This window comes from Dendrobates tinctorius, unplaced genomic scaffold, assembly GCF_039654945.1.
Source record: "Dendrobates tinctorius isolate UK_male_01 unplaced genomic scaffold, ASM3965494v1 ptg000015l, whole genome shotgun sequence".
NCBI lineage: Eukaryota > Metazoa > Chordata > Amphibia > Anura > Dendrobatidae > Dendrobates > Dendrobates tinctorius.
The window spans coordinates 24,561,195-24,576,515 of record NW_027361683.1 but is presented as its reverse complement, the minus strand read 5'-3'; the positions used below and the strand labels follow the sequence as shown (position 1 = coordinate 24,576,515).

Below are 15,321 nucleotides of genomic sequence, written 5' to 3'. Positions count from 1 at the left end.
CTGATTAAAAAAAAAAAAAAAAAAAAAAAGGTGACCATTTGTACATTTCAATCATTACCATAGAAAAGCTGTATGGTAAACAGGTAAAAGAAAACAACACGTTTTATACTCTTAATAGACTCGAGGATGGATGCCCACTGGTCATACATCAGTATAGCTCAATAGTGTGAAATCTTGAAAAACGCATTTAAATACAGCAAAACACCCAACCTTTCTTTTTGCAGGCTCCGCTACGTTTTCTTCAAACACACATTCCTCCTCTGCTCGATCAGATAAATGAGACTGTTAGGCATAAAAATGATCAACTGGTTAATGAGTAATGGAGTTATAGACTTCTTAAAGCACCCTCAACCCTCAGAGTGAAACGTGACCAATGCATTTCTCACGTGCAGTCATTACATGTACTCCCTGGTGCCCTCCATTTACCTCCTCAGCTCAAACTGTTGGTCCGCTCCGCCTTTTTTCAAGATGGCAATCGCAGTGTTAAGGAGAAATCACACCTTTCCTGTGGGGTAGGAAGTCAGGGGAGGTGGGATTTACAGTTACCACTGCACTCCACATGCCACTGCCACATCGACAGCAAGACTTATAGACGGCCAAACTCCGCAGAGGCAGCGGGAAGCAATTAGAGGGACCCTGGTAGGGTGACTTTATAGGAGAACCACCACTTGGGTTGGTCTCCAGGCAAGCCTCATACATCAAAATTTGCCTGTAATGTATGAGCAGCTTGCCCGCTGACTGGCACTGCGTGTGTAAACAGCATGCAGGTCCTCTATGTACCCACTTTCTTGATATAAAATGCTCAAAAACTTAAGAAAATTGAAATGTCACATTCAGATAATTTCCCACTGCATTGTGTATGTAGGATTTGATAGAATGCCATTCACTATAGAGCAACATTTGCACTACTGCTTAAAGCACTCAAAAGTCGAGAAAATGGATTTGTACACATAGAACCGAATATGTGCATGAATCCTATGTCTCAATTTTAAGGAGGCATAAAAAAACATCATACACCATATATCAGACCAAACTACCATGAATTCATTGCTTCAAGAGTGGCTAAAGGTCTCAGAAACTTTCGATCATTGGACTCTTGAGTAATACTTACAGAAAGACTGTTTAGCCTGCCTTTCACACTGGCACGTATAGCATCTAGGGATTCCTCTTCAGGATTATCGCTTTCCTCATCTTTATCAAAAAGATCACCATTAGCTAAAAGACAGCCGCTGTCATTTAAAGGAGGCCGATTCTCTTCCCTTTGGGGCTGAGAAGATAAAATATTCACAATTTAAAAGGGCAAAACACTCTTTAGTGCATTTTGTTAGGACAATGCAAAAATGCAACAGAAGTTACACTTTAAAAGTCAAAACAGCTTATGAACAACAAAAGCTGTACGGTCACCACAAATTTGGTGTGCACATGGCACTATGCTCACTAATTTACCGTGTGAGTGAGATGAGAACACTCAAAAACAAGGCTTCTAGATACAACATACCGTGTATGGGGATGTACGAAGACATGCCGTGGATCATGGCACAATTATATTGTCATATTTCAATGGAATTGAAAAGAAAAACTTCTGAATGTCAGAAGACATTTTAGCACTAATACATATACACTCACTGGCCACTTTATTAGGTACACCATGCTAGTAACGGGTTGGACCCCCTTTTGCCTTCAGAACTGCCTCAATTCTTCGTGGCAGAGATTCAACAAGGTGCTGGAAGCATTCCTCAGAGATTTTGGACCATATTGACATGATGGCATCACACAGTTGGCGCAGATTTGTCGGCTGCACATCCCTGATGCGAATCTCCCGTTCCACCACATCCCAAAGATGCTCTATTGGATTGAGATCTGGTGACTGAGGAGGCCATTTGAGTACAGTGAACTCATTGTCATGTTCAAGAAACCAATCTGAGATGATTCGAGCTTTATGACATGGCGCATTATCCTGCTGAAAGTAGCCATCAGATGCCTGTTCTTAGCTGAGAGGAGTGGTACCCAGTGTGGTCTTCTGCTGCTGTAGCCCATCTGCCTCAAAGTTCGACGCACTGTGCGTTCAGAGATGCTCTTCTGCCTACCTTGGTTGTAACGGGTGGCAATTTGAGTCACTGTTGCCTTTCTATCAGCTCGAACCAGTCTGCCCATTCTCCTCTGACCTCTGGCATCAACAAGGCATTTCCGGCCACAGAACTGCCGCTCACTGGATTTTTTTTCTTTTTCGGACCATTCTCTGTAAACCCTAGAGATGGTTGTGCGTGAAAATCCCAGTAGATCAGCAGTTTCTGAAATACTCAGACCAGCCCTTCTGGCACCAACAATCATGCCACGTTCAAAGGCACTCAAATCACCTTTCTTCCCCATACTGATGCTCGGTTTGAACTGCAGGAGATTGTCTTGACCATGTCTACATGCCTAAATGCACTGAGTTGCCGCCATGTGATTGGCTGATTAGAAATTAAGTCTTAACACACAGTTGGACAGGTGTACCTAATAAAGTGGCCAGTGAGTGTATACGTGACAACATTTTAGATATGTCCAAAGTGATTGAAAAAAGATGCACATAATGTCAAACATCTAGCAAAGACTGAAGAATTATTGACCTTTCCAAATTTTTTTTTTTAATTACATAAAACATTAAGACCGTGGTTACTAAGGTTAATAGGACTTCTGTACAAGCAGTTATGAAAATACTTCCTAGAAAGGCTTCTCTATGACAACCCCACAGACCTACTGATAGGTAATCTAGATTGTGAGCCCCAATGGGGACAGCGATTCAAATGTCTGTAAAATGCTGTGGAATTAATGGCACTATATAAACAATGTATAAATAACCTGATGGCGATTTCAGATGAGGGAGTCTTGTGGCTCCAATACCCAATTACCCATCCTCCTATTACTTACATATGTATTCTGCTTCTTATAATTGTTAATATTTTCAATAGCTGCCATTTTCTCTCTCTCCTTTTCCGATCTTCGCTTTGATTTGCTCTTTTCTTTCATTTCTAGACCAGGTTGCTTGTCCAAAGACTTGTTTTTCTTCTTAACGGAGGTGTCTTTTTGTGGACTGCCTTTATCACTGGTTGCCCCAAAATCCATTACTTCATCATTTGCAACAAGGTCTCCATCACTATCATCACTGTCAAGAAGAGCTGCTCGGATCCTCCGAGGCTTTACCCTATCTGTGGATTTGTTCTCTTCATCGTTTTCAAGACTCAGCTCAGAGTTGGTAATAATGATATTGGTGGCACATTCAGGCTCACTGTCACTTTCTTCAAGCACTTTCTTATTTTTAGATTTCTTATGTACTAGGATTTCATCATCTGAATCTTCAGAAAAAAATAAAATTGTATGACAAAGTTAAATTACACTGTTATGAAGCAATTGTAGGGAATTGTGTTGCTGTTTTTCAAAATATTTGTTCTGCGGCTAAATATTGTTATTGCAACAAAGTAACTGTAAAATATATAGCAAATTAGGCTCAGTTTAGCATCTTATTTTCTGTTTGTCACAGCCAAGAGAATGGTCTTGGCATTCATATCTTACAATCTATTGTCTCATTCAGAAGTCCATGATGTACGGACTAACCGGGGGTCTCCTGACCCAAGCTTGACAGCTTAATAGGAACATATGAGTCTGTTAAAATCATTATGTGTATCACATACTGTACACAGACATTTGAATGAGGCTCTAAACAGGATTACTATTAACTGATGAAATCTGTAAAACTGTACAAATAGGCATTGAAAATCCTTAAATCCCCTCATGGTGACATAGGCAAATCAGGTGCCGAGTGCCATTTTGAGTGTGGCAATGCCAGTGACAACCGTTTATACACTGGATCCATGGTGAGCAGTTTTAGAGACTGTTTCAGAAAGTGTTCACTACTTTTAAATTACAAAAAAAAAAAAAAAAAATGGTTCCCCTGATGGGGAAAAAAAAAAGCAGAAGCAAAAACCAGTGCTGGAACGATGAGCAGCAAGTACGATTGGAGTCTACCTTTAGAAAAGTGAAAAACCCCCTTTAAAAAGGGACCAGATCCCAATTTTAGAGCCATACAGCTCACAACTAGAGATAAGCGAACCTAAACTTAAAAGTTCAGCTTTTGTACCGGACAGTGAGTATCCGGTGCTAAACGCGGAACACGGACTTCTCCCTGAAGTCCGTTGCAATGTTCGGAGTTCCAGAAAAAGTCCGGGAGAGGAGAGAGAGAAAATTCCAGATCAAAAGTTTGGGTACCCATTGTTTTCAACAGTGTTCGGGTTTCTGGTTCAAGTTTGGGTACCCGAACCAAACTTCCAACTCACAATTTGAGGCATAATAGGGTTAAAAAGAGAACTTTTTGTGGGAGGAATTCAGAACTATGTTTAAAAACCTGTCAACTTTTCTAAGCTGTTTGTTGTGATAAGCACTTGCATTGCCAACAAGATAGCAGTTCTAGGAGATCTTTTCTCTGATATTTGCCTTAAATAGTTCCTCTATCATCTTCCTGGAAACACATGAATAAGGTGAGCGAATAAGGTGTGTCTTTATACACCGACTGTCCAATGAATACTTCAGTGTGTAATATGGAAGACGAAGAGTAAAGGCCCCTTTACATTTAGCGATGCACCAGCGATCCGACCCGGTCAGGATCGCTGGTGCATCGCTAAACGATCGCTAGTGAGCTGCCAAACAGGCAGACCTCACAGCGATGCAGCAGCGACGCAGCGCACGATACTCACCTTTAACACAAAGCGATCCTGACGTCCTCCCACGCGTCGCTCGTCGGCGCCAGCAAGAAGCGGACGACGAGAAATGGAGCCGGCTGATCTCGTGCGATCAGCGATGGACAGCAGGGGAGCCGGTCGGAGGCAAGTATCACACATAGCGATATCGCTATAACGTCACAAAATCGGTGCCGTTATAGCTATATCGCTATGTGTAAAACCCCCTTAACACTTGTGTATCAATGTGTTATATTCTCAGTATAGAATAACAGGAATGACTAAATGCAGAACTCTAAGAAAAGACCAAGTATTGTCATTTCACAGGGAAAACAAGTATGTATTAAATCATGTCACAGGAGCATGCAGGTCTGCTCTAAATCTATGTAAAGTACCTTCATTCTCCAGTAAGTCCACACTTTCCTGCTGGTCTCCAGGAGAACCCATTCTGCAGCTCCCTTGGCCACTATCTGAATCGCTTTCCAAGACTTTTGGTTCAATACTGTTATCTTCTGAGGCCAGATATACCTAATGTTAACATAATAAACCAATTTAGTAAAAATAAAAGGAACCTGAGCAGCGATAAAGTATTTATTAGGATAACCATGCAAAGGTCCACTGTACAAGGGTGAAGTCACACACTAGTTTTGTGGTATTCATATAATGGAATTCTCAAACTCATGAGGAAAAATAATTTTGTAAACCAGCAGCACAGTAAATTTTGTTTATTACACTATACTCTTTTTGCAGCTCTGCAGAACATTTTTGGGCGTACATTTTTTTCATAGAGCCAAAGCACAGCCAAAATGTTTTTGTTTTTTTTTTTTTGTTTTTTAAAGTGGGGTCGCAGCTTGTGCCTTAGGCTGTGTGCACACGGTGCGGATTCTGCTGCATTTCCGCAGCGGTTTTGCCCCTGCGGAAACGCAGCAGTTCTGCTGACAAAGTACAGTACAATGAAACCCTATGGGGTTTCAAAAACGCTGTGCTCACGGTGCGTTTTTTTCCCGCGCTGTTTTGCTGCGGTTTACAAACCGCAGCATGTCAATTGTTTGGGCGGTTTCACACTTTTAACATAGTAGAGGTGTGAAACCGCAGGAAAACCGCAGGTCACTTTACCTGCGGTTTTCCTGCGGATCCGCGCGGAAAAACCCGCAGCTGAATCTGCAACGTGTGCACATAGCCTAAAGGGGGATTTACACATAGCGATATCGCTATAATGTCACCAATTTTGTGACGTTATAGCAATATCGCTAGCGATATCGCTATGTGTGATACTTACCTCCGACCGGCTCCCCCGCTGTCCATCGCTGATCGGGCGAGAATGTCCGGCTCCATTTCTCCTCGGGCGCTTCCTGCTGTGACGACGAGCGACGTGTGGACGCGGGCGGGCGTCAGGATCGCTGTGTGTGAAAGGTGAGTATCGTGCGCTGCATTTCTGTGAGATCTGCCTGTGTGACAGCTCACTAGCGATCATTTAGCGATGCACCAGCGATCCTGACCGGGTCGGATCGCTGGTGCATCGCTAAATGTAAAGGGGCCTTAAGAGTCACAGACATATGCATTATTTACTTTTTAATAGTTCAAGGAACGTGCTAATTAAATCACTGAGCTGGACACTTTAGGTGGCTAAGATGTTCTGTGCGTGCAGAGCCAAAGTATCCATTTACTGACAGAACTAGTATTCTAAGCAAAGACCAGGGGTTCACAACAATTTATGGTCAAGACCCCATCATAAACCACTTCCAATAATTATAATAAACCATTCCACAATAAACCTTCTGTTGCAGTCACACATCGGTGTGTTACAGTTTATGATTCACTGGCAGGCTGTGAGTAAGGCTTTGTCAAGAACGGGTCAGAAGACCAGCAACCAATCTGTTAGCCGCGGTCCGTAGCCTGACTGCGACACACCGATAATTGAATTTGGCCTTAAAGCGGTAGCACAATCTGCAACATTTATGGCATAACAAAAAGAATAAGCAATAAAGATCTGATAGGCAGTCCTGAAAGCGGAACCTGCACATACCACTGCACAGGGCAGACTATGCATACCAACGGCTTTCCATATTAAGGATCCTGGGAGGTACAGTAACAATTTAGAATTTCACAACTCCCATAAACTACAATAGAGAGATTCACATGCATAAATGGCCACATCAAAGGGTATGCGCACAAGGTGTGATAAGACACTGGCGGAGCAGCCAAGGTTTCCCTGGGTGAAGCCGTTTCAAGAAAAAGACTGTGGTCTTTTTACTGAAGTGGCCTCACTAGGCATTCCCATTGTTTATGCGGTGGCTGCACCGCCAGCAACCTTTTATATAAATTTAAACAATTGAGCAATTTCCTAACAGTAGCCACATGAAGGAGAAACATGCTACTAATTTTAACCACTTCACAGCAAAGCAATTAAAGGGAACTTGTCAGCTGGATTGTGCTCAGTAACCTACAGACAGTGTCAGGTCGGCGACGTTAAACTGAATAAAATGATACCTTGATTGATGAGAAATCCGGTTTGTGGTTGTAGTTTTATCTTTATTTTCAGTTTTATGTTAATGGTATGCTAGTGCTCCAGGGCGGCCTGGAGGGGGGGGGTCGTCATGTGGGGCTCTGGTTAGGTATTCAGTGACCTGCCACCTAGTTTACATAATGAATATATGTACATAGTGAAAAAAATAACAAAAAAAAAAAAAACACTTCTGCATTCAGGTGCCGGCCATGACACCTACTCTGCAGCATGGTCGCATGTTTACTGTGTTGTTAATAAATGTGTTTGGTGTTCTCCTGAGGAGTATTAAAAAAAAAAAACAAGTCCTCTTGTAAGATGGCAGCGCTAGTGCCTGCACAATAGTAGATATCGGTTATCGTAAATAGCTGCTACTGCACAGGCGATGCCAACATGGAGGAAATTTTTCTTCTTCTCTAGCAAGATGGTGTCGCCAGTACCTGCACAATAGCAGCTATCCAATCACCTCTATATACACCAATAGCTGCTACTGTGCAGGTGTGGCAAGTGGAATTTTAAAATTGATTTTTTTTTTATACTCCTCATGAAAACGTAAAGCAGATTTATTATTGGGACATTAAACATGTGATTATGCTGCAGAGCAGGTGTCACGGCTGGCACCTGCCTGTAGAATGTTTTTTTTTTTTGTTTTGTTTTGTTTTTTAAGTACAATATACTCGAGTATAAGCCGACCCAAGTATAAGCCGAGGCACCTAATTTTGCCACTGAAATCTGGGTAAGTTTATTGACTCGTGTATAAGCCGGGTATGTATTGTCCCCTCATCCCTGTCCTGGTATTCATGGCTCCCCCCGTCCCTATCCTTGTATGCATGCCCCCCCGTATACAGAGTAGTATGCAGAAAGTTATACACAGCATACAGCTGATTCTACCGCACAGTATATACAGTATCATTATATATATATCATATACTCCTGTATACAGAGGATTACACACAGTATATACAGAGCAGTATACAAATCATATAGTCCTGTACACAGAGGATTACACACAGTATACAGCTGGTTACACCCCACAGTATATACAACAGTATATAGATCATATACTCCTGTATACAGAGGGTTACACACAGTATATAGATCAAATACTCCTGTATGAAGAGGGTTACACACAGTACACCACAGATTACATGCCCCTGCACACTGCTTGTTGCCCAAAAGAGCTCCCGCACAAGCCCTGGGTCTCCTCTTACTGAAGGAGCAGGAGATCAGGATGATGGCGAAGGCCAGCTTGGTGGCAGACCGCATGGCTGTGGAAAGATCCACACAGACAGTGGTAGCGCTGACTACAAGAGGCGGGAGACAGCGGCGCCGGTCACCAGCCGGAGGGCAGAGAGAGAAGCAGCAGCAGCCGGGAGAGTGGGGTCCCCATGTCGCAGCGAGAACGCAAACTACTCTCCGGAGCAGGAGGATGGGCTGTGGAAGGTCTCCTCTCGTCACACGGGTCTAGGTCAGTACCCAGTCACTGGCTCCGGTGAAGCCGCTCAGTGTCCGCGCTGCATGTACGCACTACAAGTCACTTCTTCCTCGTCACACCGAATCCTGTCATTGCTGTCCCTTCAGCTCACGGAGCCTGGGCCAAGATGGTGGCACCCTGCAGTTACAACCGCAGCCTCCGGCTCCTGCCTGTGTGACTCTTCCCCTCCTGCGCCGGATTTCTTTGACAATGACTCATGTATAAGCCGAGGAGGGCATTTCAGCACAAAAAAAATGTCCTGAAAAACTCGTGTAGATAAGTATGTACATTTATTCATTATGTAAACTAACTAGGGGGCAGGTCAGTGGGGGATCAGTGATCTGTCAGAAACCATACAGATGAACATGTAAGCAGAGCACCACATGAAGACCCCCCTCCGGGCCGCCCCAAAGTACAGGCATATCATTAACTCAAAACTGAAAATAAAGATTACACAACAACCACAAGACGGATTTCATCAACCAAGGTATCATTGTAACCAGTATAGCGGCGACAACCTGACTGTGTGTAGGTTATGCTGGGTTCATATTGTGTTAGGGGGGTGTGCTAAACGCATCCGTTACATAGCGGCATTAACGTTATGTAACGGATGTGTTAACGCACCCATAGACTGTTATAGACGAGCGACACCCTGATGAAGGAGCATTCATCCGAAACGTATGTAGGGGTCAGGGCTGCAGGCAGGTCCTCTGCTGTCAGACTTTGAATACTGCCATTCAAGGCAACTTATCTGATTTTGAACCACTATGACTTCATTTTTGTCCTTATTAGTGCTTTGTATACTCCCCATGTATCTCTATGGGCAATTATGCTTTTATTACTACCATATTGATGGGGTGTTGTTGTGGATTTTTACAGGCCATTGTTTGCTGATGTCTGACTTGCTTTTTTGGACCCTGTCTGCCCTTGTCTGTGAGGGTTTATTAAGACTCATGTAATTTGCAACCATTTTTATCTTCTTCTCCATTTAATAAAATGTTGTATTTTTCTTCTCTACCATCTGTGTCAATTGCTTTGTTGCTTTTCCTCCCCCCCCCCCCCCCACCTTATACATATTTTGAAACAATTGATCTTGACTATACGTCCATCTTTGCACATGTTAACAATTTATTTGTTCATACTGGATTAGAATCCTAATTCATGTTATTCGTACATGTCTGTCACATTTTGTTATGTTATAGACGAGCGCATCGCTAACACGTCATAATCGGCATGTGTTAGCGATGTGCCGTCATTCTATGACGGACTCTCGGACGCGGTCTGCAGCGTCAGGAGGTCCGTCACTGCTAGCTCAGATGGAGCATCTGCGCTAGCAGGATCACATAACGCGATCGCGTTAGGGGAGTAGTGTTGATGCTGTCCGTTGACATTATGTGTTGAACAGACTGCATTAACGCTATGTGCGCCCAGCCTTACTGTGCACAATCCTGCTAATAGGTTCCCTTTAAAAAAAAAAAAAAAGTAACAAAAGACTGACCGTGTGCACAGAAATGTTTTTATGTTGGATTTGAACAAGACGTTGTGTGGACATACCCTCTCTCAGTTCCTCCTGTCAAACAGATGAAGAGGCTCCATTCTCCGAATGTATGGAGGTCCAGAGATGGTGACTCAGTGCACTACTAATGCCTCCTAATACCTGCACCTTGGTGCCACCAGTCCTAACAGAAACTTTATGTGAGCAGCCACACACAGACAAGAATTTCTGTGTCACAATGCTTGGGGCTGCATATAATGGCTTGGGGGGGGCCTGCATGTGGCCCCTGGTTATGAACCTTTATATGACACAATAGCTGGGGTTGCACAGAATGGCACGAGGGGCCTGCATGTGGACCCCAGTTATAAACCTTTCTTTGACATGATGGGTTGGGCGGCATAGATTGGCATATGGGTGGGGGCTGCATGTGCCCCCCTTCGCAATTATGAAATCTCCTGTGTCCCAATGTTTGAGGCTGAATAGAATGGCAAGGGGGACTACAAAGAGCACAACGGGGGGGGCAAAATGAGGCCCATTAGGAACCCTTCTATGTCAGGATGGTTGGAACTGCAAAGAATAGCACATGGGGGGCTGCATGAAGCTCCTGGTTATGAACACTTCTTGGTCACAATGGCTGGGGAAGCATGCACTGAATGGCATGGGGTGCTGCATGTTTCCCCCAGTTATCAACCCTTCTATGTCTCCAAGGTTGGGGTGGCACAGAATGGCATGGGGAGTCTGCATAGAGTGACACGGCAGCCCCCTTACCCCTACATCAACATAGAGTAAATTGTTAATGAGCAGGGTCGCAGCACATTTGCTGCAAATGTCACAAGAAAGTCACAAAACAGGAACATTGGGATTATTTGCTGGTCACGGTTACTTGGGGGTGGCAATGTGACTACATGCACCAACATTAGGTTGTGGTGTATACAGCACGTGACCGATGTACCTGTAAGTAGGTATATAGCACGTGACCAATGTACCTGTAGGTAGGTATATACGTGTGTGTATATAGCATGTGACCGATGTACCTGTAGGTAGGTATATACGTGTGTATATAGCATGTGACCGATGTACCTGTAGGTAGGTATATACGTGTGTATATAGCATGTGACCAATGTACCTGTAGGTAGGTATATACGTGTGTATATAGCACGTGACCAATGTATCTGTAGGTAGGTATATACGTGTGTATATAGCACGTGACCGATGTACCTGTAGGTAGGTATATATACACGTGTGTATATAGCACGTGACCGATGTACCTGTAGGTAGGTATATACGTGTGTATATAGCATGTGACCGATGTATCTGTAGGTAGGTATATACGCGTGTATATAGCATGTGACCGATGTACCTGTAGGTAGGTATATACGTGTGTATATAGCATGTGACCGATGTACCTGTAGGTAGGTATATACGTGTGTATATAGCATGTGACCGATGTACCTGTAGGTAGGTATATACGTGTGTATATAGCACGTGACCGATGTACCTGTAGGTAGGTATATATACACGTGTGTATATAGCACGTGACCGATGTATCTGTAGGTAGGTATATACGTGTGTATATAGCATGTGACCGATGTATCTGTAGGTAGGTATATACGTGTGTATATAGCATGTGACCGATGTACCTGTAGGTAGGTATATACGTGTGTATATAGCATGTGACCGATGTACCTGTAGGTAGGTATATATACACGTGTGTATATAGCACGTGACCGATGTATCTGTAGGTAGGTATATACGTGTGTATATAGCACGTGACCGATGTATCTGTAGGTAGGTATATACGTGTGTATATAGCACGTGACCGATGTATCTGTAGGTAGGTATATACGTGTGTATATAGCACGTGACCGATGTACCTGTAGGTAGGTATATACGTGTGTATATAGCACGTGACCGATGTACCTGTAGGTAGGTATATACGTGTGTATATAGCACGTGACCGATGTATCTGTAGGTAGGTATATACGTGTGTATATAGCACGTGACCGATGTATCTGTAGGTAGGTATATACGTGTGTATATAGCATGTGACCGATGTACCTGTAGGTAGGTATATATACACGTGTGTATATAGCACGTGACCGATGTATCTGTAGGTAGGTATATACGTGTGTATATAGCACGTGACCGATGTATCTGTAGGTAGGTATATACGTGTGTGTGTGTGTGTGTGTGTGTGTGTGTGTGTGTGTGTGTGTGTGTGTGTGTGTGTGTGTGTGTGTGTGTGTGTGTGTGTGTGTCGGTAGGTATATGCATGTATGCAAGGCTATACGGGAATCAGTTATTATATATATATATATATATAGAGTGTGACATATGTATATACACACAAAGTATATTATTATCAAGCTTCAGACCCACATTGCTGTGTATACGGCCGTGCACAGACCGCACTTGTCCAGTGCACGATAATAAATGGCGGCAAGCGAAAGCACCGGTGTAACTCACCTGAGGCTCCGAGCTGGCGGCCATCGCGCTCTCCGGTGACAGCTCCCGCCAATACCGCCTGCAGCCGCCTCGGAATTCGCGCCCCGAATGATGGGCGGGGCATAGAGCTGATCCACCAATGCGCTCAGGGCTGCAGGATAACGTAACCAGCTGTGTGCTGCGGCTACACCAAATCGGAAGGCGAAAGGTGCTGACGTAATCAGTCATCACCACAAAGGCGACAGATGTTCCTGATTGTTGATGTGTGACGTGTTTGGGCAGCGACTCTGTGGTCGCCCAATAGGGAGGCGTCTACAGTGGAGTTGATTTTTTGCGGTTCTCACCGTGACCGGAACTTCCTCTGTAGACTAGACAGCTCAGTGCTGAGGTGAGCGGACTCGGCGGAGCTGCAGGAGTGAGGACCTCACAGGAACAACTCCAGTGTAGACAATTTATTACTGAAACCACTAGGATGGAGCGGAGAAATGGCTCCTCACAGACTCCATTCTAGTGGTCTCAGCTGGCTTTTTAAAGGGAATCTGTCACCTCATTTCTTGCATATAAGCTGCGGCCATCACCATTCAGGGCTTATCTACAGCGTTCTGTAATGCTGTAGATAAGCCCCCGACCTAACCTGAAAGATAAGAAAAACAAGTTTTATTATAGTCACCCAGGGGCGGTCTGGTCAGATGGGCGTTGCAGGTCCGGGTCCGGTGCTTCCCATCTTCATGAGATGTCGTCCTCTTCCTTGCTTCGTGTGGTGGCTCCTACGCAGGCCTACTCTCATCTGCTCTGTTTCAACACCCATGTTTTTGAAGAGTGGGCGGAGCTTCATGGGGAGACGCGTAAAAGCACGCAACCGACAGTCTTCATAACAGAGCGCAACCAGCAGTCATCATAACAGAGCGCAACCGACAGTCATAAAAGAGAACAACCAACGGTCATCATAAAAGAGCGCAACCGACAGTCACCATAAAAGAGCAGCACTGACGGTCATAATGTATAGTGGGTACAGAAAGTATTCATACTCCTTTAAAATTTTAAATTTTGTTTCATTGCAGCCATTTGTTAAATTCAAAAAAGTTGATTTTTTTCTCATTAATGTACACTCTGCACCCCATCTTGACTGAAAAAGAACAGAAATGTAGAAATTTTTGCAAATTAAAAAAGAAAAACTGAAATATAAGTATTCAGACCCTTTACTCAGACACTCATATGTAAGTCACATGCTGTACATTTCCTTGTGATCCTCCTTGAGATGGTTCTACTCCATTGGAGTCCAGTTGTGTGTAATTAAACTGATAGGACTTGATTTGTAAAGACACACACCTGTCTATATAACACCTCACAGTGCATGTCAGACCAAATGAGAATTTTGAGGTCAAAGGAACTGGCCAAGAACCTCAGAGACAGAATTGTGGCAAATGGCTGCAATGAGACAAAGAGTGAAAAATGTAAAGGGGTCTGAATATTTTCCATACCTACTGTATATCTGGGGCAGTGGGGACCTTCATATTATATGTAGGGGGCACTGGGGACCATCATACTATATATATGGGGCAGTGAGGACCTTCATACTATATATAGGGGGCTGTGGGGACCATCATACTAAATGTAGGGGCAGTGGGCCCATCATACTATATATAGGGGCAGTGGGGACATCATATTGCATATAGGGGCTATGTAGCCATTTTACTATATATAGGGAGCTCTGGGGTCCTCAATGTATAATACAGAGCTTTGGGGACTATCATGTATTGGGGCTATAGGATCATCATTCCATATACTACTATATATATGAGAAGAACTGGGGCCATCATACTATACATATGGTCCAGTGAAGACCATCATACTACAGGTGCTTTTCACAAAATTAAAATAACATCAAAAAGTTAATTTATTTCAGCTTTTCAATACAAAAAGTGAAACTCATATTTTATATAGAGTCATTATAAACAGAGTGATATATTTCAAGTGTTTATTACTGTTGTTGTTGATGATTATGGCTTACAACAAATGAAAACCCAAAAGTCATCTCAGTAAATTAGAAGAATTAGCAAAAAAAAACCTGAAAGGCTTCCTAAGTATTTAAAAATATAAAAAGGTCCCTTAGTCTGTTTCTGTAGGCTCTACAATCATGGGGAAGACTGCTTACTTGACAGATGTCCAGAAGGCAGTCATTGACACTCTCCACAAGGAGGGTAAGCGACAAAAGGTCATTGCTAAAGAATCTGGCTGTTCACAGAGTGCTGTATCCAAGCATAGTAATGGAAAGTTGAGTGGAAGGAAAAAGTATGGTAGAAAAAGGTGCACAAGCAAACAGGATAACTGCAGCCTTGAAAGGATTGTTAAGAAAAGGCCGTTCAAAAAATTGGGGGAGATTCACAAGGAGTGGACTGCTGCTGGAGTCATTGCTTAACCCCTTTCCGATGTCAGGTATAATAGTATGCCAATGTCGGACTCCCTCCCTTTGATGTGGGCTCCAGCAGTGAGCCCACATCTTTCCCGGGACATGTCAGCTGTTTTGAACAGCTGACGTGCCCAGAATAGCCGAGGGTGGAATCGTGATCCACCCGCAGCTATTAACCTGTTAAATGCCGCTGTCAAACAGTGACAGCGACATTTAACTTGCATTTCCGGCCATCGGGCCGGAAATCCATGCATCGGTAACCCCATCACGTGATCGCGGGTC

At 43.7% G+C, this 15,321-nt stretch overlaps 1 protein-coding gene across 2 annotated transcripts in view; it reads right to left on the bottom strand.

The window, feature by feature from the left end:
• Positions 1 to 12,834, bottom strand: part of CLSPN (claspin) — a 94,850-nt gene extending 82,016 nt beyond the window's left edge. For both annotated transcript variants that reach the window (XM_073562949.1, XM_073562953.1), the window contains exons 1-5: positions 12,651 to 12,834; positions 5,108 to 5,240; positions 2,911 to 3,335; positions 1,112 to 1,267; positions 211 to 282 (exon numbers count right to left, since the gene is read on the bottom strand). In XM_073562949.1, coding sequence (XP_073419050.1) covers positions 211 to 282; positions 1,112 to 1,267; positions 2,911 to 3,335; positions 5,108 to 5,240; positions 12,651 to 12,674 — 810 coding nt within the window. In that variant the 5' untranslated portion in view covers positions 12,675 to 12,834. The remainder of the gene's footprint in view (positions 1 to 210; positions 283 to 1,111; positions 1,268 to 2,910; positions 3,336 to 5,107; positions 5,241 to 12,650) is intronic.
• Between the last annotated feature and the right edge of the window lie 2,487 nt (positions 12,835 to 15,321).